General features: G+C 43.0%; 7 protein-coding genes across 7 annotated transcripts; 3 read left to right on the top strand and 4 right to left on the bottom strand.

Annotated features, from left to right (window-relative positions):
* Positions 1 to 4,946: 4,946 nt before the first annotated feature.
* Positions 4,947 to 5,331, top strand: LOC105896663 (histone H4). The gene has a single exon (XM_031562480.2). It carries the CDS (start codon positions 4,970 to 4,972, stop codon positions 5,279 to 5,281), a length of 312 nt encoding a protein of 103 aa, XP_031418340.1. The 5' UTR covers positions 4,947 to 4,969; the 3' UTR covers positions 5,282 to 5,331.
* A 919-nt stretch (positions 5,332 to 6,250) lies between these two features.
* On the top strand, positions 6,251 to 6,916 carry LOC105896666 (histone H2B 1/2-like). The gene has a single exon (XM_012823460.3). The coding sequence runs from the start codon at positions 6,290 to 6,292 to the stop codon at positions 6,662 to 6,664; it is 375 nt and encodes a 124-aa protein (XP_012678914.1). The 5' UTR covers positions 6,251 to 6,289; the 3' UTR covers positions 6,665 to 6,916.
* An 808-nt stretch (positions 6,917 to 7,724) lies between these two features.
* On the bottom strand, positions 7,725 to 8,192 carry LOC105896664 (histone H3). Its single transcript, XM_031562454.2, has one exon. It carries the CDS (start codon positions 8,151 to 8,153, stop codon positions 7,743 to 7,745), a length of 411 nt encoding a protein of 136 aa, XP_031418314.1. The 5' UTR covers positions 8,154 to 8,192; the 3' UTR covers positions 7,725 to 7,742.
* Positions 8,193 to 9,309: 1,117 nt separating this feature from the next.
* Positions 9,310 to 9,794, bottom strand: LOC105896669 (histone H2A-like). The gene has a single exon (XM_012823463.3). The coding sequence runs from the start codon at positions 9,735 to 9,737 to the stop codon at positions 9,360 to 9,362; it is 378 nt and encodes a 125-aa protein (XP_012678917.1). The 5' UTR covers positions 9,738 to 9,794; the 3' UTR covers positions 9,310 to 9,359.
* Positions 9,795 to 12,877: 3,083 nt separating this feature from the next.
* Positions 12,878 to 20,242, bottom strand: LOC105896668 (histone H1.5). Its single transcript, XM_012823462.3, has 3 exons — positions 19,849 to 20,242; positions 15,751 to 16,279; positions 12,878 to 13,408 (listed from the first exon to the last, which is right to left on the bottom strand). The coding sequence occupies exons 1-3, from the start codon at positions 20,153 to 20,155 to the stop codon at positions 12,985 to 12,987; spliced, it is 1,260 nt and encodes a 419-aa protein (XP_012678916.2). The 5' UTR covers positions 20,156 to 20,242; the 3' UTR covers positions 12,878 to 12,984.
* On the bottom strand, positions 15,413 to 19,001 carry LOC116217869 (histone H1-like). Its single transcript, XM_031562449.1, has one exon. The coding sequence runs from the start codon at positions 16,314 to 16,316 to the stop codon at positions 15,747 to 15,749; it is 570 nt and encodes a 189-aa protein (XP_031418309.1). The 5' UTR covers positions 16,317 to 19,001; the 3' UTR covers positions 15,413 to 15,746.
* A 333-nt stretch (positions 20,243 to 20,575) lies between the features above and the next one.
* Positions 20,576 to 21,886, top strand: LOC105896665 (histone H2A-like). Its single transcript, XM_031562465.2, has one exon. The coding sequence runs from the start codon at positions 20,616 to 20,618 to the stop codon at positions 20,991 to 20,993; it is 378 nt and encodes a 125-aa protein (XP_031418325.1). The 5' UTR covers positions 20,576 to 20,615; the 3' UTR covers positions 20,994 to 21,886.
* Positions 21,887 to 23,584: the final 1,698 nt, after the last annotated feature.

The following is a 23,584-nucleotide window of genomic DNA, read 5'->3' as shown; positions in this document are numbered from 1 at the left end:
TCTGCTGGGATGCTCCATAGACGTAAGACATGAACCATAGACGTAAGACATGAACACAGAGCTTCAACTACCTGCTTCAACTCAATGTATTTTACTTATGGGTTTTTCCTATTCTATGTGCAAATTTCATTATACACATAGAGGAAAGGAGAAGCTCAAGGTGGCTATATGAGTTTGACAGATAGGACTGTTCCTATGAATGTATAATATGCCTAAGGTTTAGCAATTATGTTACCTAATGGATGGATTCACTACATGAGTTTCAAATTTTGTCAGATCTGTGTGCTGCTCACACGACACAACTTGCTGTCGTGGAATCTTACAGTTGTTTGCACACGTGGGGCACACGTTTCAAGATTTCATCAGGAGGAATCTCCATCTCCACGTTTAGTCTCCAAATGATGTTTTGTCACGAAAAAAGCACATGCAGGAAGTGACACAGGAAATGATGCGATGCAAGCATGTGGCCCTCTCTGTGAGGACACCAACCGCGCTGAACCAAACCACACCAACATGCTGTAGTGTTCTAGTAACATCTGAAGTTTGTGGTACAATATATTCATGTTTCACCCATATCTTGTCCATTTTACTATTTTGTAAAGATGAATACAGTTGATGAGGAAGGAATGAGAACACACACTTTGAGGAATGTGGATGAGGTTCTACTGTAATGGGACAGAAAGGTATCTGGTCATCAGGGAACTAATGACTTCATATCAGTGGTTCTTCCAAGCAAAGCAATCATTACAGCTTCAGTTTTCAGTGTGTTCATGTTGTATTTCCAAACAATACCTACATCTTTTTTTCTCCAGACATCTTGACCTCATGATAACTAAATGTTACCTGTTCCAGTTGGGTGTTTAACTCACAACCTTTGATAATGTGTCAATAATATGGACCTACGTGAGTTGTTGGTGTTTCTTTTCCGCAGTTCTGGCGGTATGGCGAGTGGGTGGATGTTGTCATTGACGACCGGTTGCCAGTCCGACACGGGAAACTGCTGTTTGTGCAGTCAGCTGATCACTCTGACTTCTGGAGCGCCCTACTGGAGAAGGCCTACGCTAAGTAAGAGCGTTTTATGAACATACTTTTTGTGCATGTACGTGTTGTGTGTGTGTGTGTGTGTGTGTGCAGTATTACCAGAATACAAGTAAATAGGCATCTAACTAATATTTAATAAAACAACTCTCAGTTTGTTTTGAGTTTTACTGGCTTGTTTTTCTGAAATCCACTTCCTTGAACCTCAGATGCTCCCTTTAGAGAACTTGTTGGACTTGTTCTTAGTGTCAAGGACAACAACAGATATCATGTGAATATGTAACTCTTTCCTCCTCACTAATCTCTCCCCATTGCACAGACTCATTTTACAGAATCAACTAAGATGAAACTGAAATAGCCCACACATGAGACCCTTTGCATTACACACAAGTGTGTCATGTTTCTCAAGAAATGACCAAATTGACTTAGCCCCCGGTCTTTTAAATAGCTATAAACTCCCCTGATTCAACCTATCAAAATGTGTTGTCCTCAAGCTCTATAATCTGACTTCACCCCAAATGAAAGAGTGGTGAAGGTGTAGCCCTATCAAATCATTATTTTCTTTATTTTCAGTTTAAGTTAACACAAAAAGCAAGGAAAACAATCCAAAATGCTTTTGCTAAAGGTGGCTTGTCACAATCTTGATTCTGTCCAACTAATATAACTATACCACTTACATGTGCAGTATTACCAGAATCCAAGTAAATAGGCATCTAACTAATATTTAATAAAATAACTCTCAGTTTGTTTTGAGTTTACTGGCTTGTTTTTTTCTGAAATCCACTTCCTTGAAGCTCAGACGCTCCCTTTAGAGAATGTGTTGGACTTGTTCTTAGTGTCAAGGACAACAACAGATCTCGTTGTGAATATGTAACTCTTTCCTCCTCACTAATCTCTCCCCATTGCACAGACTAGTTTTACAGAATCAACTAAGATAAAACTGATTTGCTATTTCTTCCCCTCTTTAATTTCTTCAATGCAATTGTGTTTATTTTGCATGCGTGTGCACATTGATTTGTATATGTGTTTTTGTTGAAAGATGTTAGTGGAAATATATACATGTGCATGTTTCAGTCTTTTATCAATCTACTAGACCCTGAGTGGGTTAGTATAACCTCCAGACTCCTCTCTCTCTTGAGAGACACTCAGGAAAAGGACAAATGTGCAGCTTTAATGCTGAAGAAATGTCCTGTACTTCATTGCCAATGACTTTGGGCATTCCCTTGTTTAACTGCCTGGACAAGTTCCACTTGAGATGGGGCTTTTTGGAATGTGTCATAAAAATATTCTTCCTGTTATGTAAGATTACAGGTGTGTACCCCAGGGCGAGCGGCTGCTATGAGTCCCTGACCGGAGGCAGCACCATCGAGGGCTTTGAGGACTTCACCGGGGGCATCGCTGAGGCGTTCGACCTGACCAAGGCTCCTCCGTTCCTGTACAAGATCATGAAGAAGGCCCTCGGCCTCGGCTCTCTGCTGGGATGCTCCATACACGTAAGATATGAACCATAGACGTAAGACATGAACCATAGACGTAAGGCATGAATACAGAGGGCTGAGGCTCTCTGCTGGGATGCTCCATAGACGTAAGACATGAACCATAGACATAAGACATGAACCATAGACGTAAGGCATGAATACAGAGGGCTGAGGCTCTCTGCTGGGATGCTTCATAGATGTAAGATATGAACCATAGACGTAAGATGTGAACTATAGACGTAAGATATGAACCATAGACGTAAGACATGAACACAGAGCTTCAACTACCTGCTTCAACTCAATGTATTTTACTTATGGGTTTTGCCTATTCTATGTGCAAATTTCATTATACACATAGAGGAAAGGAGAAGCTCAAGGTGGCTATATAAGTTTGACAGGTGGGTGCAGAGGTCATAGGTCAAGGGTCATTTTTGTTTGTGTTCAAAAAATAATCTCACTTTGTCTTAGCTGTCAGTCAGTACATACCCAGCCAGCTAATATATACCAAGCAGCTAGTCTAACCTGGCAGATATTCAGTGGCAATGTTCAGTAGACTCCCAATCTTTGTAAACAAACACAATCGAGGTCATGCTGACTAATGAGCCTCAACACATGGTACTGGGAAAGAGAACAGGTTGCACAGCGTTGGTTTGCTGACAAGAGGTCTCTCTTCAACGGTCTTTTCTCTTTGTTTCCCACCAGAAATGTTCAAAACTCTTGACAAGAGTAGCTCGGGGAAGATTGGGCTGGATTTGTTTCAGGTAGGTGATGTTGGAGAGGATCATGAGTTACTAACTGATCCGTATCTATGTACGTATATCCAAATTCTGACTCAAAGCTTTTTCTTTGTGTGTGTGTGTGTGTGTGTTTGTATGTGTGTGTGTGTCTGTGTTTGTATGTGTGTGTGTGTGTGTGTTTATGCAGTGGATTTGCCTTTCCATGCATTAGTACGGCGTCTCCTTCATTGGTCCTGCTCTGAAAGAAAAGTCCTTGAAGTCTTTAACATCGGTCCTGCGTGATCAGAATGTGGCCAACTGACATAATATTTCCCTCTTTTTCTGAATTAATCATTACTTGCCTAATCACAATGAATTGACATTACAGAGTATTTAAAATAACCATGTTGATTCAAGATTTTCTCATTACTGTAACTCCAATTTGTTTTGTAATGTTGAAGTCATAGAATATAATAGAAATAGAATAGAAAAGCCTTTATTGTCATTGTATTCGCATACAACGAAATTTGGAGCGCTGCTCCTGTTGGTGCGACAAGGGACAACATAAAACACAACAACAACATAACACAACAAAAACATAACACAACAACGTACAACTAGCTAAAATCAGTACAAATAGCGGTGGTATAGATTACAAATACTTCCCTGAGGTGCTTTACAATAAATACATTTCATCATGTCAAGGGATACCAGATTTTAAATTGTAAGTCCGACTTGATTTCCGAATGCTAATATGCATGCAATGTGTTTTGTTGTACTTTTGAGAGGAAATCTACCTATTAAAGTCATTGACCTATAATTAAAACCAATGCTGGACTGCCTTGAGTCTTCATTGTTCAATACAGTGCAATTTTGTACCATGGAGAAAATTGGTCTTTACTTTATTCAGTCTTCACATAAAAAGTACAGATGTGCTGTAAGAAATGTGTCCCCCTGTTTTCCGTAGTCTTGGATATTGAGTCAGTTGTTATTTCAGGAAGCTGCACAAATCATCCTCTGCCCTCCGTAGCCCTGTGCCCCTAGGGCTGGTGGGTCCTCCTGTCCCTTCCGCTCTCTCTCTCTCTTCCTTCCTTCCTACCCACCCCCACCCCCCTCTCTCTCTCTCTTTTTCCTTCCTACCCACCCACCCTCCCTCTCTCTCTCCCTCTCTCCCTCTCCCCCTCCCTCTCTCTCTCTCTCTCTCTCTCTCTCTGTCAAAGGCCCAGCAGAGGTCTCTTGCAGTGGGCTTGTAGAAGGTCAAGGATCTGAAAAAAACACACAGAGTACACGCATCTACATTATACTTCAAATGAAATGTTTCTAGCTGAGAGACTGTGATGGCCAGGTGTGAAGGCAAACTTCAGACAGAGCTTAACCTTTAGTTAGGTTCACTCACTGTCTTTCTTTGCTTGTGCTGAATAACTTGTGCTTTCACAAACTCTCTTTGTTTGCTTTGGCTGCGTGCAATCTTCTCCTGGATGTCTCCCTCTTCTGGGCTGTCATGAACAAACCAAAGTCCTTACAGGCCAAACCTCGCAGCTCCTGCATTGTTGTAGTTACGTGACGCGTAGAATGATGTCAACACACCACAACTGACGTGAAAAAGGGGGAGGCGAAAATAAACGTCAAGTCGGCCCGCGTTATAGTCTTCTAATAGGTCCTCTTTGTTTGCATTAAGACACGGGATGCCTCACATTTCACCATTACTTATCTTTAAGAGAAGAATAACTAGTGATAATGTCTGGACGAGGAAAGGGAGGTAAAGGACTCGGTAAAGGAGGCGCCAAGCGTCATCGCAAGGTTCTCCGTGATAACATCCAGGGAATCACGAAGCCCGCCATCCGCCGCCTGGCTCGCCGTGGTGGTGTGAAGCGAATCTCCGGCCTCATCTACGAGGAGACTCGTGGTGTGCTGAAGGTTTTCCTGGAGAACGTGATCCGTGATGCCGTCACCTACACCGAACACGCCAAGAGAAAGACCGTCACCGCCATGGATGTGGTCTATGCTCTGAAGCGTCAGGGCCGCACTCTGTACGGCTTCGGCGGTTAAAGATTTGATCACGCATTCAAACTGAACCCAAAGGCTCTTTTAAGAGCCACCCAAATGCTATATAACGGCTGTATCCAAACTTTTAATGACATGAGACCCCTCATAAAAGTCATAACAACTTGAGATTAGCCAAAATGTTAAAGATTTGTTTTTTCGCCGCATTTCCCACGCTCACAGTAATACCACTTCAATGATCAGCATATTTAATAACTCTTTCAGCTGGATGTTTGCGATTGAACAGCATTTCAAGTTATATGACTTGTGTGACGTTTATTTATGTGTGTAAACTATCCTGCATGAAATGGTGTAATATAAAAGCAATATCTCCCCAACAGCAGTCATCACATCGCCATGATGCTTTTCGATGAGGGCGCTAAAGAATGACACCATTGTTGCTAGCGTAAAATGAGGGTTCGCTTTGGTCAGAAGTGTCTGCCAAACCCCATCAACTAAAAGTATCTATCTCTGAATATATAACACGCTTAAGTTAGTATAACATTGGGCTTATGCTACAACCCACATTTATATTGGCGTAATATAATATATATACATACATATATACATATATATATAAACTAGCCTTACACTACAAAGTTTGCGTAATCAATTACTTGTTTTTCGTTTTTGTTGGAGAAATTCTGGCAATTTTACGCCAATAAACATGTGAGTTGTAGCATAAGCCCAATGTTAACTTTGATAATAATATATAAGTTAAAATGTATTATCAAAGTTACATTTCTAGGATTTCATCCATTTCTCTGAAAAGTGTGGGAAATTAGACAAAAGAAGGTGGGGGATAAATGAGTAAACTGCTGATCTGTGGGTGGGGCTGGACTTGTCTCACTGACCGTCCCCTTCGGTACAAACTAACCAACCGTGTCTGGGTGTTGGAGGGAAAGGCGTGTGTGTCTGAAGTGACGCAGCCAGCTATTTCCATACAACTTTGTATATATAGTGCCAACCTCGTTAAGGAGATTACATTTTGTTTGAGATAGACAGTAATACAACATGCCTGAACCAGCGAAGCCAGCACCCAAGAAGGGATCAAAGAAGGCAGTGACAAAAGCTGCAGGGAAAGGAGGCAAGAAGCGCCGAAAGACCAGGAAGGAGAGCTATGCCATCTACGTGTACAAGGTGCTGAAGCAGGTCCACCCCGATACCGGTATCTCCTCTAAGGCAATGGGCATCATGAACTCTTTCGTGAACGACATCTTCGAGCGCATCGCTGGGGAATCTTCCCGCCTGGCTCACTACAACAAGAGGTCCACCATCACCTCCAGGGAGATCCAGACCGCAGTGCGTCTGCTTCTGCCCGGTGAACTGGCCAAGCACGCCGTGTCCGAGGGAACAAAGGCGGTCACCAAGTACACCAGCTCCAAGTAAAGCGTTATCTCAACGCTCTCCAACTCAAAGGCTCTTTTAAGAGCCACCCACCTTTTCTTGGAAAAGTCGTTCCAATGCCTTTAAGAAAATGTTTAGAAAATATAAGAAAACACTTACGGTGGGCATATTCATTATAGTGGTGTATAATCTTCGAAACTACATGCCCAACGTTATAATTCGTCAAAATATAGTAGCTGTTATTACCACTAATAGATAAGTGTTGCATTAGGATTTGTGGAGGCGCGTAGTACATGTACAGAGAAGTGAAGCGTGTTAAAGAAACGAGAAAAATTGGTTTGTATTTAAACATGAAGCACATTCCCCATAAACATGACAGTATACCTGGCACGTTTGATTACACCTTGAGCAAGTGGCTGTACATGTTCCCTGATCATTAAGACTAAGAAGTTCGCGTTGTCATGTGAATCCATTATTAAACTTAGCATTTTGATTGTTTGACAGTGTCCGATAGCTGACATATGATAACCATTTACATAAACGGAGAAAGCGGAGTTACGGCCTTATTATCCTAAAGCTATTGAATTAAGGGTTTTAGAAAACATCATAGTGCCGCGCTCACTTACGGTGGGCATGTTCGTTATAGTGGTGTATAATCCCAGAAACTAGATGCTCAAGGTTGTCATGATACTGCCACTAATAGATACATGTTGCATTAGGGTTTGTGGAGGAACGTTGTACATGTACATAAAAATGTGTTTGTATTTAAACATGACGCACTGCCCCCATAAACATGACAGTATACCTGGCACGTTTGATTACACGTATAGGAAATAGTATTCTAAGTAAACGTTTTTAAAACGGTCATAGTCCCACGCGCAAATAGTTTCCAATCAAACGCGGACTTGAACATGCTCTAAAATGGCGATTAACAGAAGCAGATACAGAAATGGCTCGATAATTTTCCTTTTACACCTAGTTGTAGGCAAGCTTATAGCGTGCTGAAATTAAACACATTTAATTTAATCTTACCAAATAAATAGAAAGTCAGAATAAAGCCTTCATAGACAGTTTGGTGGCTCTTAAAAGAGCCTTTTGATTTCTAGAGGGAGATATTAACTTAAGCACGCTCCCCACGGATGCGACGAGCCAGCTGGATGTCCTTGGGCATGATGGTGACCCTCTTGGCGTGGATGGCGCACAGGTTGGTGTCCTCGAACAGACCGACCAGGTAAGCCTCGCTGGCCTCCTGAAGAGCCATGACGGCAGAGCTCTGGAAGCGCAGGTCGGTCTTGAAGTCCTGAGCGATCTCTCTGACCAGACGCTGGAAGGGCAACTTGCGGATCAACAGCTCAGTGGACTTCTGGTAGCGACGGATCTCTCTCAGAGCCACGGTACCGGGCCTGTAACGATGGGGCTTCTTCACGCCACCGGTGGCTGGGGCGCTTTTGCGGGCAGCCTTGGTAGCGAGCTGCTTCCTTGGGGCTTTGCCTCCGGTGGATTTACGAGCGGTCTGCTTGGTTCTTGCCATTGTACGTGTTTGCTTCGATTAAAATCAGTAAACAGTAAATTCAACGCAGCAGTTCACAGCTTTAAACTATTTTCAGGCCACCGCCCCCTATTACGTAGTATACTTGCCTTCGCTGATTGGCTGATATCAGTGCGCGCCCATTTTCTATTATCGGTATTGGCGCCTAAAAATTTAAACTGAAAGCTTTGTCGCCGTTTTGGGGATTCTACCAATGTTAACTCAAGCAGGTCCAGTTGTATACAGAAAATGACTTCAACGAGTAACGAAGTAAACAATGTGACTCCAGCTTTGTTTTACAGTACTATACATAAATAAGTACCAGAAATACAAATAAAAAAGATGCGCGTTTTTGTTCTTAGGAGGCTAATTAAATCCTTTGATGCCTCTGAATTCAGTCATTGAGAGTTTTTAAAATTCACAACTAAAAATCACTCTTACTTAACCCGAGTTCCTGAGTGTGAGTTTAGTTAATGTGAAGATAGATTAAGTGTGTGCACACCGTTTACAATGAACGCTTTTCAGATTAAATGCAATTCAGCTCGTTGGTTGAATTCTAACTGAGTTTTGGCACGACATACGCATTTTATTATGAAAAGCCATCTGTAGGATTGTATGACAGCGTACCCTTCAGTTAGCCCAAGCAATACAATAGAAGCCATTATTTTTCATTAAGGCACTTTTTCCACACTCATTTCGACAATAATGCGTTTCGCCTGTTATTTCAGTTAAGACACCTGCTCCGCTGGGTTCAGCGCAAGAAATGGCCTCCTAATCTCAATGTATACACAAATGGCAAACTACCGTTAGATCAGGGTAAATTGGAGTGATTGTATGCAATTAACGACATTGACCACTATCGATTCGAGAGAATAGAACGAAAAAACAAATGACTGGTTTTATTTCAGTTAGCCTCCAGGCAATGCAATGATCCTCGATAGTGAATGATCGTTTTTCATTGTTACTCTGCTTCAGAAAAATAAGGCGAGTCATCTGTTGCGACAGTGAAGACCGCTATGTACTTGTAGACCAGCACAAAATATGAACTTAAAAATGTAGTTTCAACCCATGAAGTACCATTAGATCAGGGAAATTGAGCTGGAGTGCTTACATAGCCAAAGGATTGATATAAGTGATTGGTTAGCTTTTCAAAGTGATACAATTGGGTGGCTCTTAAAAGAGCCGTTGTTTGAATGTACACTCAATAGTTTACTTGGACTTCTCAGTCTTCTTGGGCAGAAGCACAGCCTGGATGTTAGGCAGCACACCACCTTGGGCGATGGTCACTCCGCCGAGCAGTTTGTTCAACTCCTCGTCGTTACGCACAGCCAGCTGCAGATGGCGGGGAATGATACGACTCTTCTTGTTGTCACGGGCAGCGTTGCCGGCCAACTCCAGGATCTCAGCGGTCAGATACTCGAGCACGGCAGCCATATAGACCGGAGCTCCAGCTCCAACACGATGGGCATAGTTGCCCTTGCGGAGCAGCCTGTGAACTCGACCCACGGGGAACTGGAGTCCAGCCCTGGATGAGCGTGTCTTTGCCTTTGCTCTGGCCTTTCCTCCGGTTTTGCCTCTTCCACTCATGTTAAGACTGTTGTTGGGTGTTCGTCGCAAGTACGAATGATGAACTTTTACTGTAAGACCGTTTATTTATTCTACATGTCATCCTCTCACTGCTTAACAATAAGATAGTGAGAGCCAATCAGGTTCTGCGACGTGTCACGCGCCTTAATTTGCCGCAGACAAATGCCTTGCCGCCATAAATCTCTAGCAACGCCCCACTTTGGGGGGGAATCTAAACACGGTTCCTTTGATGATAATGGATAACCATAGACATATATACATGTCTATGATGGATAAAATACAACACAAAACATTTCCGCAAAAAGCTTTATTGCTTACTGCTTTTTATTGTTGATTGACATAAATACCATAACAACAGATACACATTCATGCTATGAGGACAGATGTGAAGATGGACTAATTCGCCCAAACAGGCAAAATCGCCATACATGATGAACAGTTGTACAGTGTAAAATGAAGGGTCGGTACTTTAATGTGTATCTGCGGATACGGCAGAGTCCAGTAGACCCATTCAGCACCACTATCACTGGGTAGTTTTTCACGATCCTGTACACTTCCTACGAAATTGGTTCAAAATACAAACGTGATTAGATAAATAGATAGATAGATAGATAGATAGATAGATAGATAGATAGATAGATAGATAGATGGATACTTTATTAATCCCGAGGGACATTTAGGTCATCCATAGTAGCTTATACACTTACTCACAGACATACATACATAGATAACATACACATAGGGGGGACATGTTCACAGGGAGTGGGGTGTTTACAGATACAGTAATGGATCTGACCCTATGGTACATTGTGCATAGATTGGTAAAGTGTTGATGTCCACGAGGAAAGTGTTCTTGTGCTGCAAGTGAGGATAGTGCAAGAGATAGTGTTCATGCGCTTGTGTGGATAGTGCAAAGTTCTTGTGCTTGTGTGTGTGTGTGTGTGTGTGTGTGTGTGTGTGTGTGTGTGTGTGGATAGTGCAAAGAGATATAAGTTGTTCAGTCTGTGCAAGGGGCTAGTATAGCCAGTAGAGGGATGGATGGACAGTGGGATGGTAAATGAAGAGATGAGAAGAGAAGGGCAGACTGAGGTAGACTCATGCAGAGAGGTCCATCTCCCTCCCCCTCCCCTTCTGCGTGGCGTTATGCAGCTGAATGGCCCTGGGGACAAAGGACTTCCTCAGCCTGTCCGATGAGCATGATAGTGACAGGAGTCTGGCACTGAATATGCTCTTCTCTATGTTGAGAGTACTGTGTAGTGGGTGGTTGACATTGTCCAAGATAGTCAGCAACCTACTCAGGGTCCTTAGAAGATTAGAAGTCATGTAAGTAAATGGGGCTGAAATAATTGCTTCATGAAAAATGATGTAGATGTTTTCTTTAATATATTGACAATGAAAGGTGTTAACGATGGCATTGTAATAATTTGCCATTTTTGTACATGAAGTCCTGGCGACCCACTTTGTGTTCACTGGGAGTCAATGGGCGAGTGTTCGCCCACTGTGTTGGTTCGTTTCTCCCAGATGTCTGGGGGTCCTCACGCACTCTCGCCAAGCCCGGGCCAGCCACAGACTGCTCCCTGTACTCATCAGCTTCTCCAACAGAGGTGCCTGATTTGTTTCGCGCTGCCACCTTCACATATTTGCGTGATCCAGAGAGTTCAGGCCTTGCTTTGCATTAAAGAGTCAGCTAAATTAATGCATGTCAATGTAGCCCTGGATGACCTTCTTTGTCACAGGAAGCTGGAAATGTTTTGAACCAAAAAAGATCCCCCATAAACACATTGTCTTCCATGGTTCATATTACCAAGCTAATCAGGACAACTGTCACATTTTCAGGATGGTTATGATGTCAGAGCTGACAGCATTTAATCAGGCCCCACCTAAAGACATTTTAGAGCCAGGTATACATTTTAAGTCCATGTTGGATTAAAAGTATAGTCTGATTCCTCAATGTAGCTTGCCTATGTGCAAAATTACACCTCACTCCAGAGAAAGGGAAGCTTCAAATGTCAACTTCAGACCCGCTGTGCAATAACTTGTGAGAGTGAACAACATATCTGCACTTGTACTGTTGGGGACTTTCAGTAGATCATGTAGGAATGTTAGTAGTAAATGAGTAGGTTTAATATGGGTTTATCTAATTCAGTATAAAACAAAGGGGTTAGGAGTATTATTTGAATGGGAAGACGGGGCTGCTTTGTCTTATGATAAATAAAGGCTGGGTCTTCGAGGTACTATGATAGGTTTCTGATTGGTGGAGTCAACGGGGAGGTCATAGGTTTCATTGGTTGAGCAGTCAGCTAATGGGGGCATTAGGGGGAGTGTTAGTGTTAGGTTTAAATGCCTAAGCGGGAGATATTTTGGGCAGAGCGTCTTCGAATTCATTCTCATATTGTTGTTTAGCATCTTCAATAAACCTTACTGAAATACTCTACAATCGGCTGTCTCCACTTCGACATTTTCTGGTACCTCGCGGTAATTGTGATCGGACACCACAATCACTTAAGCTGAAAGCAGAATATGTGAGAACACATCATTGATTTACACAAACAATTACAGATTTTAAACAAAACACACACACTAAATTACTTATTTGTGGTCCACTATGGCACAAAAGAAATGGAGTGTCGTCATTTTTTGCCTTCCATTACCACCGTGTTCACTACCTCAACAGATTAAACACGCCTTAAAGTATCAGATTTGTATCAAAATGATATTACTTCATAACTATTAATACTAATATCAACATGCACATAAGCCTGTGTTTGTGTAAAGTTCTCCATGTACGCCAATGGCTACGCTTCAGTGGCGCGAGACCCCACGGTGGCGGGAAGATGAAGTCTTCTAAGAGGTCCAGTCACTAGATAAGAATTGCTTTGAGGAAAGCGACAGTTTCATTATTCCCCAATACCCTATTCCATAAAGTTCGTTATGTGAATATATTTTGAATTAATCAAACCATTCGTTTGGAAGATACCTACATAATACTGAGGGGAATCTAGATCCAAATAATAATGTAATGTCCGCCACCAGATGGCCTCAGTTACCCAACGGTTCTCCTAAAGGGGACATTATGCATGTTGGTGCACACACAGCCTGTATTTAAAGACCAGTCATGAGCTTTGACAATAATTCATGGATGTGCATCATCGTATCTACTTATGTTGACAAAGAAACGAATAAAGCCTTCATCGACAGTTTGGTGGCTCTTAAAAGAGCCTTTTGATTTCTAGAGGGAAAGATGAACTTAAGCACGCTCCCCACGGATGCGACGAGCCAGCTGGATGTCCTTGGGCATGATGGTGACCCTCTTGGCGTGGATGGCGCACAGGTTGGTGTCCTCGAACAGACCGACCAGGTAAGCCTCGCTGGCCTCCTGAAGAGCCATGACGGCAGAGCTCTGGAAGCGCAGGTCGGTCTTGAAGTCCTGAGCGATTTCTCTGACCAGACGCTGGAAGGGCAGCTTGCGGATGAGCAGCTCAGTGGACTTCTGGTAACGGCGGATCTCTCTCAGAGCCACGGTACCGGGCCTGTAACGATGGGGCTTCTTCACGCCACCGGTGGCTGGGGCGCTTTTGCGGGCAGCCTTGGTAGCGAGCTGCTTCCTTGGGGCTTTGCCTCCGGTGGATTTACGTGCGGTCTGCTTGGTTCTTGCCATTTCTCCTGCGAGTTAAATGCACGAATGAGTAGATCAAATGGTGGAGGTAGCTTTTTAAACCTTTCCCCTTCGAAATACCCTGTGCGCGCTTATTTCAGTCTGCCCTGATTGGCCAACTGTCAATGTGTACCTGATTTCTATTGGGCAGCCATGATCTCCAGAAAAGAACCCCACCCTCTTTTTTCCTGTTGGCCGTTCAACAATAACTGTCTTTTATTATGGTTTTACTTATTCATTTAAAGTGAGACACATTCGAATTTTCTAAATGTTTGTAAAACAATTTCACAGTAAACGGTTACATGCTTTTTGTGTATTTTGGAAACGTGGTTTAAGAAATTTGTTATTTATAAATTGGAACCTGACTATATTACGTTAGAAGTTGACAGTAAATTAAATTAAACTGACCTCAAACAAACCTGAACAAATAGATCATTATGCTTTTCTAGACACCCACTGCAAAAATATTACAGCTAAAATAGCTGAAGTTAGTCTGTCAGGTGCTTGTTGCGAACATTGTGACTAGTATTTTGTAGTTTAGACGCGTAGAATGTGTAGTGTTTTTTATATCGCATAGTCCTCACTACTTCTTACTTTAAAAGTTATATTAATTTTCCGCCCTTTGTTGCAATGTTGTCCTCGGAAAACGAAATCTCGTTCCCTGTATGGATTATGGATATCTACATGTTCTGAAACGACTAAAGTCCGTCGTTTTGTTCAAGTCGGTAACATCTCCAATGTAATGTCACCTATACCGAGAAAGCAAACATTTAGTTGTCTTTCTCGATCATTTGCGGATGGATTTATTGCACGGAGACTCGGAGGTACGGAGGTATCACTGGTATATTCTATTTTTATGTAGCGCCCCTTTGCTGTTCCGGGCAATTACTAGGGGTAGCTAACCTGAGTTCTTTTAACTCAATACGTTATCTCTAACTTATAAATGTATGCCTGATTTGTCTTTACTGTTGGCGTGTTGATTATTATGTAACACAAATATTATCAATGCTAGACAATCACTCACCTGTTCACACCAGAGTTATATATTGACACTAAATACCTAAATATATATAATATGGGACTAATACAAATAATCATTCACCAGATAGCACCGAAAATGTTAACTATTTACTTGGAAAAATGTATATACATATGTACACAAGTATCAATTAACACAATCACGGTCTTTGACAGTTCCACAACCAGAATATCAATACAATCAATTTAAACACACAGCGTATCAAACTATTGTAATCCTATAGCCGGCAGTAATAACTAAATACTTAGGGTACCCAAAATGTTACTGGAGTCGTACGTTTGCAAGCCTGAGTCGTCGCTCGGGTTCATAGTAGCCAAAAACTCAACGGCTATTTCGCGCCAGTCGCGCTGAGGAAAATAAAACACAATGGCCGCCGCCTCTGCGATGAAGAGGAAGATGTTGTCCTTGGTAGCTCACCCAAGATGTCGACCAGAGTTGTCCACTGCCTGGACTCCGCTGTCCCTTTCTCGTTGGGGTTTGCTGGGCTGTAGGGACACTGTGATGTGAAGGTTGCTGAATAAGCCACCCTTGTCCAACGTCCGTTAATGCTAGGCTAGCGGTAGCCAAGTTAGCCTTCAGAGCTAATCGGTTGCTAGGTCCTCCTAATAGTTCTCCGAACTATTACTCAACCCCGACTAAATAACGGTCACTGTGCTATAAGGTTAACTAGTACAGTCTAACACACAATGACAATTATCTGCTTAATGGAGGGTAGTTCTCACATTAAATCTGTAATCAGTGTTACAGAGCAAATGTCCAATACATCTTATCCCATTCATTGACTCCTCGTTCTCTCCCGTTTCCTCTACGTTCCCCTCTCCTTACCCTTCACCCAACTCAACCATCAACTCCGATCTCATTGGCTTACGAATTAAATCATATTAACTCTTACATTTCAATTTCTTATCATATAGTAATCAAAATAAAATACCTTGAAAGCATTTACAGCATCAGGAACTTAAAAATATATTTCACATATAACAATACATGACCTTAACCAGGAAACATATGCAATAACAGCCGTAAGTTTTTAATCTTTTAAATCCTCTTTATTAACTTATTCTATTTATGATGGGGTGTATGATGTTAGTCTATAAAAGAAGGCATCTCCTGTTCATCGCGTCTCACCTGTCACGTCTCTACGCCCCACACTTTGAGAAACGCTGGGATAGGAGGTCTGAAACATGTTTGCTGCCATTCAATTCATCCGAGTGTACGTTATTAGCCGTAGCTAGTACTTAAATATCAGCTTTTAAAAGAAACTTTGGTGGCTCTTAAAAGAGCCGTTTAAAATAACAAACTATGCACCCATAATTCACCTCCTCTTAGGTGCTGCCCTTCTGGCCTTGGTGGGTGATCGCCTCGCTGGCTTAGCTCTCCTGGGGCTCTTGGCTACTTTCCTCGCTCTGGCGGGTTTCTTAGCCTTCTTAGCAGCGGGCTTCCTGGCTTTAGCCGCAACGCGCTTCTTAGGTTTCTTGGCAGCCGGCTTCCTTGCTGCAGCCTTCTTAGCCGCAGGTTTCTTGGCCGCAGCCTTCTTCGCCTTGGGAGCAGCTTTCTTGGCGGGCTTCTTCTTTGCCTCGGCCTTCCTCTTGTTCAGCTTGAAGGAGCCGGACGCGCCGGTTCCTTTGGTCTGGACCAAAGTTCCCTTAGAGACGAGACCCTTGACAGCCAGCTTGACACGAGAGTTGTTCCTCTCCACATCGTATCCTCTGGCCGACAAAGCCTTCTTCAGGGCTGGAAGAGAGACGCCGCTCTTCTCCTTGGCGGAAGTTACAGCTTTGATGATGAGCTCGCCGACACTTGGTCCGGCTTTCTTGGGCTTGGTTGAACTCTTCTTCGGAGCCTTTGCTGGTACAAGAGCGAGTGATGGAGCGACTTCTGCCATGGTTGATTTGATAAGAGATAAATCAATCAAAGTTCAGAACAATGGTGCTGCTGACTGGTTAAGGTGTTTTATTTAAAGGTCCCATGCGAGCCGTGTAGACGCAACTCCACTATCTCTAACGCGCTGCTTCCTCGCAGTATCACTTGTGTTTTCTCCTGTCACATATTATGAAATATTTGACTCGAAATACAACTTTTAAAGCCAGTAATGTCTGTTACTAAGAGAATAGGGCTTGAACAGCTAAGTGAAGTAAAGACAGTAAAGTATTTACTTGGATTGGTGTTAAATGACACGGGAAACAGCGGAGAGTAGCGTAGTATGAGTAGAGATTGTGTTTGGTTAGAGAGACAATTGTGCAAAATTAGAATATATGTGTTTTATCAACAAAAGTCACGAATATCCCTGACACAAGATACAACCCTTGTCAATCGTAAAAATGTGTTTGGAGTTCGACTTGATGAACGGATCATTTTCAAATAGAGGTCAATTTGGTCACAGTAAAACACAGGGTCGCCTCGTCCCACGCAATCTCATCACCGTGAAGTAGGATGCCTCCAAGTGCATAGCTGCCTACGGAACCATTTATGGATGCCCATCAACTGTGAACCAGATAGACTTTGCGATCTGGGTTTTGAACATATTAAGTCTCTCTTGCGTGTTACGCCCGTTTTGATGTAGTCAGTCTTTTTTTTCTTGTTAGCAGCACCTTCTCAAATACTCGACTGATCATTTAGTAATCTGAGTAAACAAGCGTGTTGGGTGACCTGTTGAGTTACCAACAGAATATAAACTCCAGAAACCAGATTATTGACAACTAATGTTTTGCCTACAGTGCTGCTCTTTCTTGTTGATGGATCCATTCAAATGACACGCAGTTCACCTAAAGAAAAAAGTGAAGGCACACACAAAGTCAATGGCAACTGCAGGCCTAACCAAATGTCACTGTGGTAACATTACAAGGTAACACGATAAAAAAACAGCAAGCAATAGGCTACTGTACAGTTAGCAATAACCATAGAGAGTTGTGCACAGGTGGACATGCGTAAACGACATTAGACCAGCATTAGACATTAGATCACATTGACAACTGATTTCCAGTGGTTCACTCACATGATTTCACTGTACATGTAGTGTTTTGGTTGAAAGTCTTTCAGAAGAGGGGAGCGCAACAGCGATCAGACCCTCCCAGGCACAACTAGAAGCATGCCAGAAGGTAGACGGTGAAATGGCAGTGATTTGGCCCTTGGGTAAAACACCTTGAGACAATTTATTGTTTTGGCAGTACATAAATTAAACTGAATTGAATAACTAGCAGTAGTAGGCCCAATCGTAACTTTTGTTTTGTACAGACTCATGCCCTGCAGCCCATAGAGATGTTCATGTTTTTGAACAATCTTGCACTGCAGCCTTACCTTGCTGACTGGTATGGGAACCAGTCCACAGTTACTTAGATAATTACAACGTGGAGCAACTTTCTCTACACTGTGATAGGGTCAGTGAGGATCTGGATAACAGAGTAGAAAATTAAGGGAACGTTTACCGGCGGACTTCAAGGACTATGCAGACACTAGTCATCCTGGACTGCACGGTGCTTCTCCAAAGTGAAATTTTCTCTACATACAAGTCCAACTGTTCTCTTAAAGGGTTAGGGTCCCACTGTTCTCTTAAAGGGCTGCTTGGAGTTGAGCTCCTCGAGGGGGCATCACAATCATTTCTTCACCGTATGGCGGATCTATCAGTGACAAACATGTCATATGAGACTCTGGAATTCTTCATCTTTTGAGAGCTGGGATGGTCATCATAGTTGACCGAGGTTGTCCAAGGTTGTCTTCTTGATGTCTTCTTGTAAGATCCATAGGCCGGCATTTCTCTCTGGCAGATCGCAGATGTCTGCCTGTGAGGTCGGGGGGGACCCAGACCAGGGCACACCTCAGGGGGCAGGTGGAACACGTCACACGCCAAGTGAAGGAACACAAGAGAGACTTTTTCGAGAAAGGCATTCGACAGCACGGCGAAAGAACTTTGGGAGAAACAGGTGTACTGCTTTCACTGGTTACCTGTGTGAGGTGAAAGGCAGTACGTGTCTAGATGTGTAGACACTGTAGGCTTAGTTTTATTCCCTTGTTTTGTATGCCTTGTCTGTGTGCCTTGTCTCTGTACCGTGTTTGTGTGCCTTGTGTTGTGCTTAGTGTATGTATGTAGGTATTTTGTTTCTATGGCCAGTGTATGTACTTAGTTTCAGGTTAGTCTCTGTGCCTAGGTGGGGGGCCTGGCTTGGGCCGAACAGGTGCCTGTGATTGGGCCAAAGTACGACAAGCAGGTGCAGAGTACTGGAGTACCTGTGAGTACGGCCGGTATGTTAAGAAGCCAGAAATGTAAAGTTATTGTATGTTATTAAATGGATATATAGAATAAATGCAAAGTTATTGAATATTGTATGTTATTGAATGAATATGTGTAATAAATGTAAATTATTTGAGTATTCGGTTTATTGAAATACCTTCACTTTTTTCAGTTTAACTGTACTGAGATGTCAGTTGTGCTCACTTACCTTTCTTCAACAATTACCATGATCCTACCAAAACACTACGATGATCATCTATGTTCATTACACAGTTAGTGAATTACCATATAACATTACACATTCAAAAATATAAAGTATACAGACATACATATGACATTTTTGGCTATATGATAGGATAACATACGTCCTTTTACTTTTCCTAACGCAGTCAACCAAAAGTACATTATTGGCTGTAGCCATAGTTGTTATGAGTGATGCCTCTTTAGGCAGAGGCGAACTGACTCCCTCACACAAGTTGATATTGAGATTTAACATAAATGTAGGCTCTGAAGGAAGGAATTGTAATAACAGAGGCTATCAATAACAATACTACTGCTATTAATATCTATACACATGAATCGATCTATACATATTTTTGGTTTGGGGGGGATCTGTAAATTGTACCTGTAAATACAATTTAAAATGTTGTTATTATTTTATAAATAAAAAAAGTGAATTAGCAGTGACACGGTCTTTCAACAGAAAGCGGAGTATTGGCGATAGGGGGCAAAGTAACCTAAGACTAACCGTCAATTTATGATCGCCCCCGTATTTAGTCTTTGATTTGTTATGATAGTCCTCTGCCCAGTCCTTTTTTTTGGCGCGGGGCATTGAGTTATTCCAAAACAGTCACATAACCGCGAGTCAGGTTTGTTATATTTTACCACTGTGATTATACTTGTTCGGTAGCCAAATGCATCGTAAACTAGTCGTTTTACTACATTTCCTCAGGGAATTCCACATCCTCAGATTCCAGTGTGAAGTCAATCAAAACAAAAACAAAAACTTACCAAAGTAGAAATCCACATGCGAAAGAATGTCCGTGTGTCCGCACATTAACACTACATTTATTTCAACCCTTATTAGAAGGTAATATGATATAACTCGGAACCAATGCTTCTACAGATCAAAATGGGCGGCTCTTAAAAGAGCCTTTGGTTGGTTTTGTGTTAAATATAAATCTTTAACCGCCGAAGCCGTACAGAGTGCGGCCCTGACGCTTCAGAGCATAGACCACATCCATGGCGGTCACGGTCTTTCTCTTGGCGTGCTCGGTGTAGGTGACGGCATCACGGATCACGTTCTCCAGGAAAACTTTCAGCACACCACGAGTCTCCTCGTAGATGAGTCCGGAGATTCGCTTCACACCACCACGGCGAGCGAGGCGGCGGATAGCGGGCTTTGTGATTCCCTGGATGTTATCACGGAGAACCTTGCGATGACGCTTGGCGCCTCCTTTTCCGAGTCCTTTACCTCCCTTGCCTCGTCCGGACATTTTCTTTGACTTTGGATCACAACAAATGCGAAATGCGCTTTCCGGCAGTGCATCGATAACTTATGGTAAAGAAGCGGACCTGTTAGAAACCCATATGTTTTGGCGGTCATTGTTAGACGCCCGCTACGCTTCTGACGTAAAACAGCATGATTTTGCGTCATTGAAGATACGCCCATGAAGGAGACTACGATGGCTTTATTATCTTATATACGATGAAATAGACAAATATATGAACTTCACTCCAACACGGTCATTCGTTTCTTCATGTGTATGATGTTTCTTGGTCGTTATAGAAAGGTACGAATAAATTTGATTAAAATTGGGGACTATGCAGTGATTGGCTCTTACAATTTACGTGTCAGCCAATAAGGGTTGACTGCATAGCTATATATAACCTTTCCACACGCTCAGCATTCATTACATCACTACTTCAATTGTTTGAGAATTTCCCTGACTGAAAATGAGTGGACGAGGCAAAACCGGTGGCAAGACCAGGGCGAAGGCAAAGACACGTTCATCCAGGGCTGGACTCCAGTTCCCCGTGGGTCGAGTTCACAGGCTGCTCCGCAAGGGCAACTATGCCCATCGTGTTGGAGCTGGAGCTCCGGTCTACATGGCTGCCGTGCTCGAGTATCTGACCGCTGAGATCCTGGAGTTGGCCGGCAATGCTGCCCGTGACAACAAGAAGAGTCGTATCATCCCCCGCCATCTGCAGCTGGCTGTGCGCAACGACGAGGAGTTGAACAAGCTGCTCGGCGGAGTGACCATCGCTCAGGGTGGTGTGCTGCCCAACATCCAGGCAGTGCTGTTGCCCAAGAAGACTGAGAAGTCCAAGTAAATTGCTGTTTTTTCAGTTCCATCGAAAAGGCTCTTTTAAGAGCCACCCACTTATTCGTATAAGCTCATATTATTCCAATTTTACATTGCGCTCCCAAACGTAGTGGTAGTTCCAAGAGGGCGGGTTGAATAGAAGGAAAAAAAACAGACTATAGCGTTCCTCCTAGACATAAAACATAGTTAGTCTGAGCTACGCCTCTGGGTAGATATTTCAGGCAAACAATACGAGTCTTTTTTTTCTGCAAAAAGGGGGAGCGATCCTTTACTCCACATAGGATGGTTAAATCGGCATTAAGTGAATCCGCGTTTAAATTTGACAAGCGTGTTAGCATTGTTTCCCCAACTGCTCAAATCAGGCTAACTGTTCACTGCCTATGCGCCACATCTTGCAGCACAGCTGTTACTATAGCAACAGTGGAAGTGAACAGAACGTGCAGGTCCGGTCGACCATTTCCAACGATGTGATTGGTTCTTTATTAGACGGCAGGATTTCCAATTACAAATCCACCATGTTTACCTGTAAGGGATTTCCCCATTCATTTTCCTGTCAATGATTTTTGTTTAATGTATCTGATAGTAGATTGTAACTAAACTACGGCGTGGGAGTGACTGTCGTCATGTTGTGTTAACGCTTGTTTGCATCTTTATTATCCGGTATGATTATAGATAGCTCTATCTTCCACATTATGTTAAGGTATATCACACAGATGGATACACATTGCAGACATGTTATGAACTAGCTTTAGTATCCAGCTGTATTGCTAATGCTATAATGCTAGTTTCCCCCGGTTTGTACAACAACATCCAAATGCCGCGCTTTTCTCTTAATTGTTACTTTCTCTTAATTGTTTTATTTTTTATGTCTGGATGCACAATAAAGTTTCAGTTAGCAGAGCTCAGTCTCAGTATGCATTATGTATGTCTCCATAAATAGTCTCTCTAGCATACGATATGGCATAGTAGCCTGGTCTCTTTCACATTTAAATATCTTAAAGGTATTGATGGAACAACTCTGAACTATGACCCTACCCCCTAAAACCAATGGCCCTGGACCCTGTATTCTTCAAGCACTGGCAAAGCCACTGCCAGATGTGTCCTTCAGACGTGGAAATGTCTGCACCAGTGATGATGCAAGGGCCCTTTTTGTGTCAAAGGTCTCTATTGAAACACTGATATTCTCACCAAGCACCGTCGCTGGGCAGTTCTGATGAATAGGTCAGTGGTAAGACCACCAAGGACGATTTCCCTCATTTCTTGCCGACAGAATTTGACACCATCTTCTCGAATGGGACTTGATTTGAAAAAAGCAGTTAGAAAGCGTCAATTGTCAAATGACTTTTTAGAATTGTAATGCCTCCATGTCTGTTTCAAGAGGAACTGACTGAAACTCTGGAGGCATCTGAGGCCTGTGAGGGTACATCTGGGGCCTGTGAGGGTACATCTGGGGCCTGTGAGGGTACATCTGGGGCCTGTCGGGGTACATCTGGGGCCTGTGGGGGAGGAGGAGGAGTGGAGTCCAGTGGGGGGACACCATCTCCAGCGTGGCACGTGCTGGGGTGTCCCTCCGTCTCTTTTGCCAACGCACCTTTCTGACTGTTTTAGAAGAAGGAGACAACAGGCAAAAAAAACAAGTGAGCAGTTATGTTTTGTTTTCTTAACCATGTTTAAAAATGAAGACTCAACGACACTTTACCTCTTCTTTGTCTGTCAGGGCTCTTACTCCAGGCCTTCGTCTGGAGGTCAGAGGTCAGCGCTGGAGGTCAGAGGTCAGGGCTCTTACTCCAGGCCTTCCTCTGGAGGTCAGAGGTCACGCGCTGCCTGGGCCTCAGTTGAGTCGGTGTGCACTACTGTGCTTTCAGCAGTCTGTTCTATGACATAAGAAGTGCAAAGAATGGCATTGATAAAATGTAAAAGGCAGGATGATTTAGCAGATGCACAGAGACCTGTAACATCAGGGAATCAAACCTTATAAAGCAGCAACACTAACCGATGCACCACCACCACCACCACCACACACAATACATTTCACCAGGACAGACTAATTAATAGTTTAAGAATACAAAATACTTCCTGTAGTTGCTGTTATGTGAAGGGGATGGCCATGCCAGATGTATTTAACATGGAGTCACCAAGGAACCACTGTTATTACAAACTTACTGCCACTTTTAGGAACAATCACTTTCTGAAGGTTGTTGGTCCCTTTTTGGTTGGTTGAGGGTCTTGCGAAAGCACAGATCTGACTTCCTCAGTGTCAGTTTTGACATCTGTACTTCCTCATCGAACCCAAGATGCTCTTCAGAGGAGGAGGAGGAGTTACACACCACCCGAACTCTCTTTTTCACTAAGGAGGTGGAAGAGCCTCCTCCTCTTCTTCAGAGACCTCTTTCGCCTCCTTAGTGACCACAAACAAGGCCCTTGCCCATCTCAAGTTTCTTTAGTGGTGAGGCATCAGCTGTGTGAAAAGTGCCTCGCTGTTGCAATATTCTGGCACATCGGATTAGACACACCGCAGAAACTGTGTCTGTGAAGCAATGTCAAGATTCCTAGCTTTCAAAAGTTTGGCATCGCTAAATGTTCCCCTCGTCTTGTGGT

This window comes from Clupea harengus, chromosome 24 (genome assembly GCF_900700415.2).
Source record: "Clupea harengus chromosome 24, Ch_v2.0.2, whole genome shotgun sequence".
NCBI classification, from domain to species: Eukaryota; Metazoa; Chordata; class Actinopteri; order Clupeiformes; family Clupeidae; genus Clupea; species Clupea harengus.
Note: the sequence above shows the minus strand (reverse complement) of the source record. Positions and strands in the feature narration are given on the sequence as shown.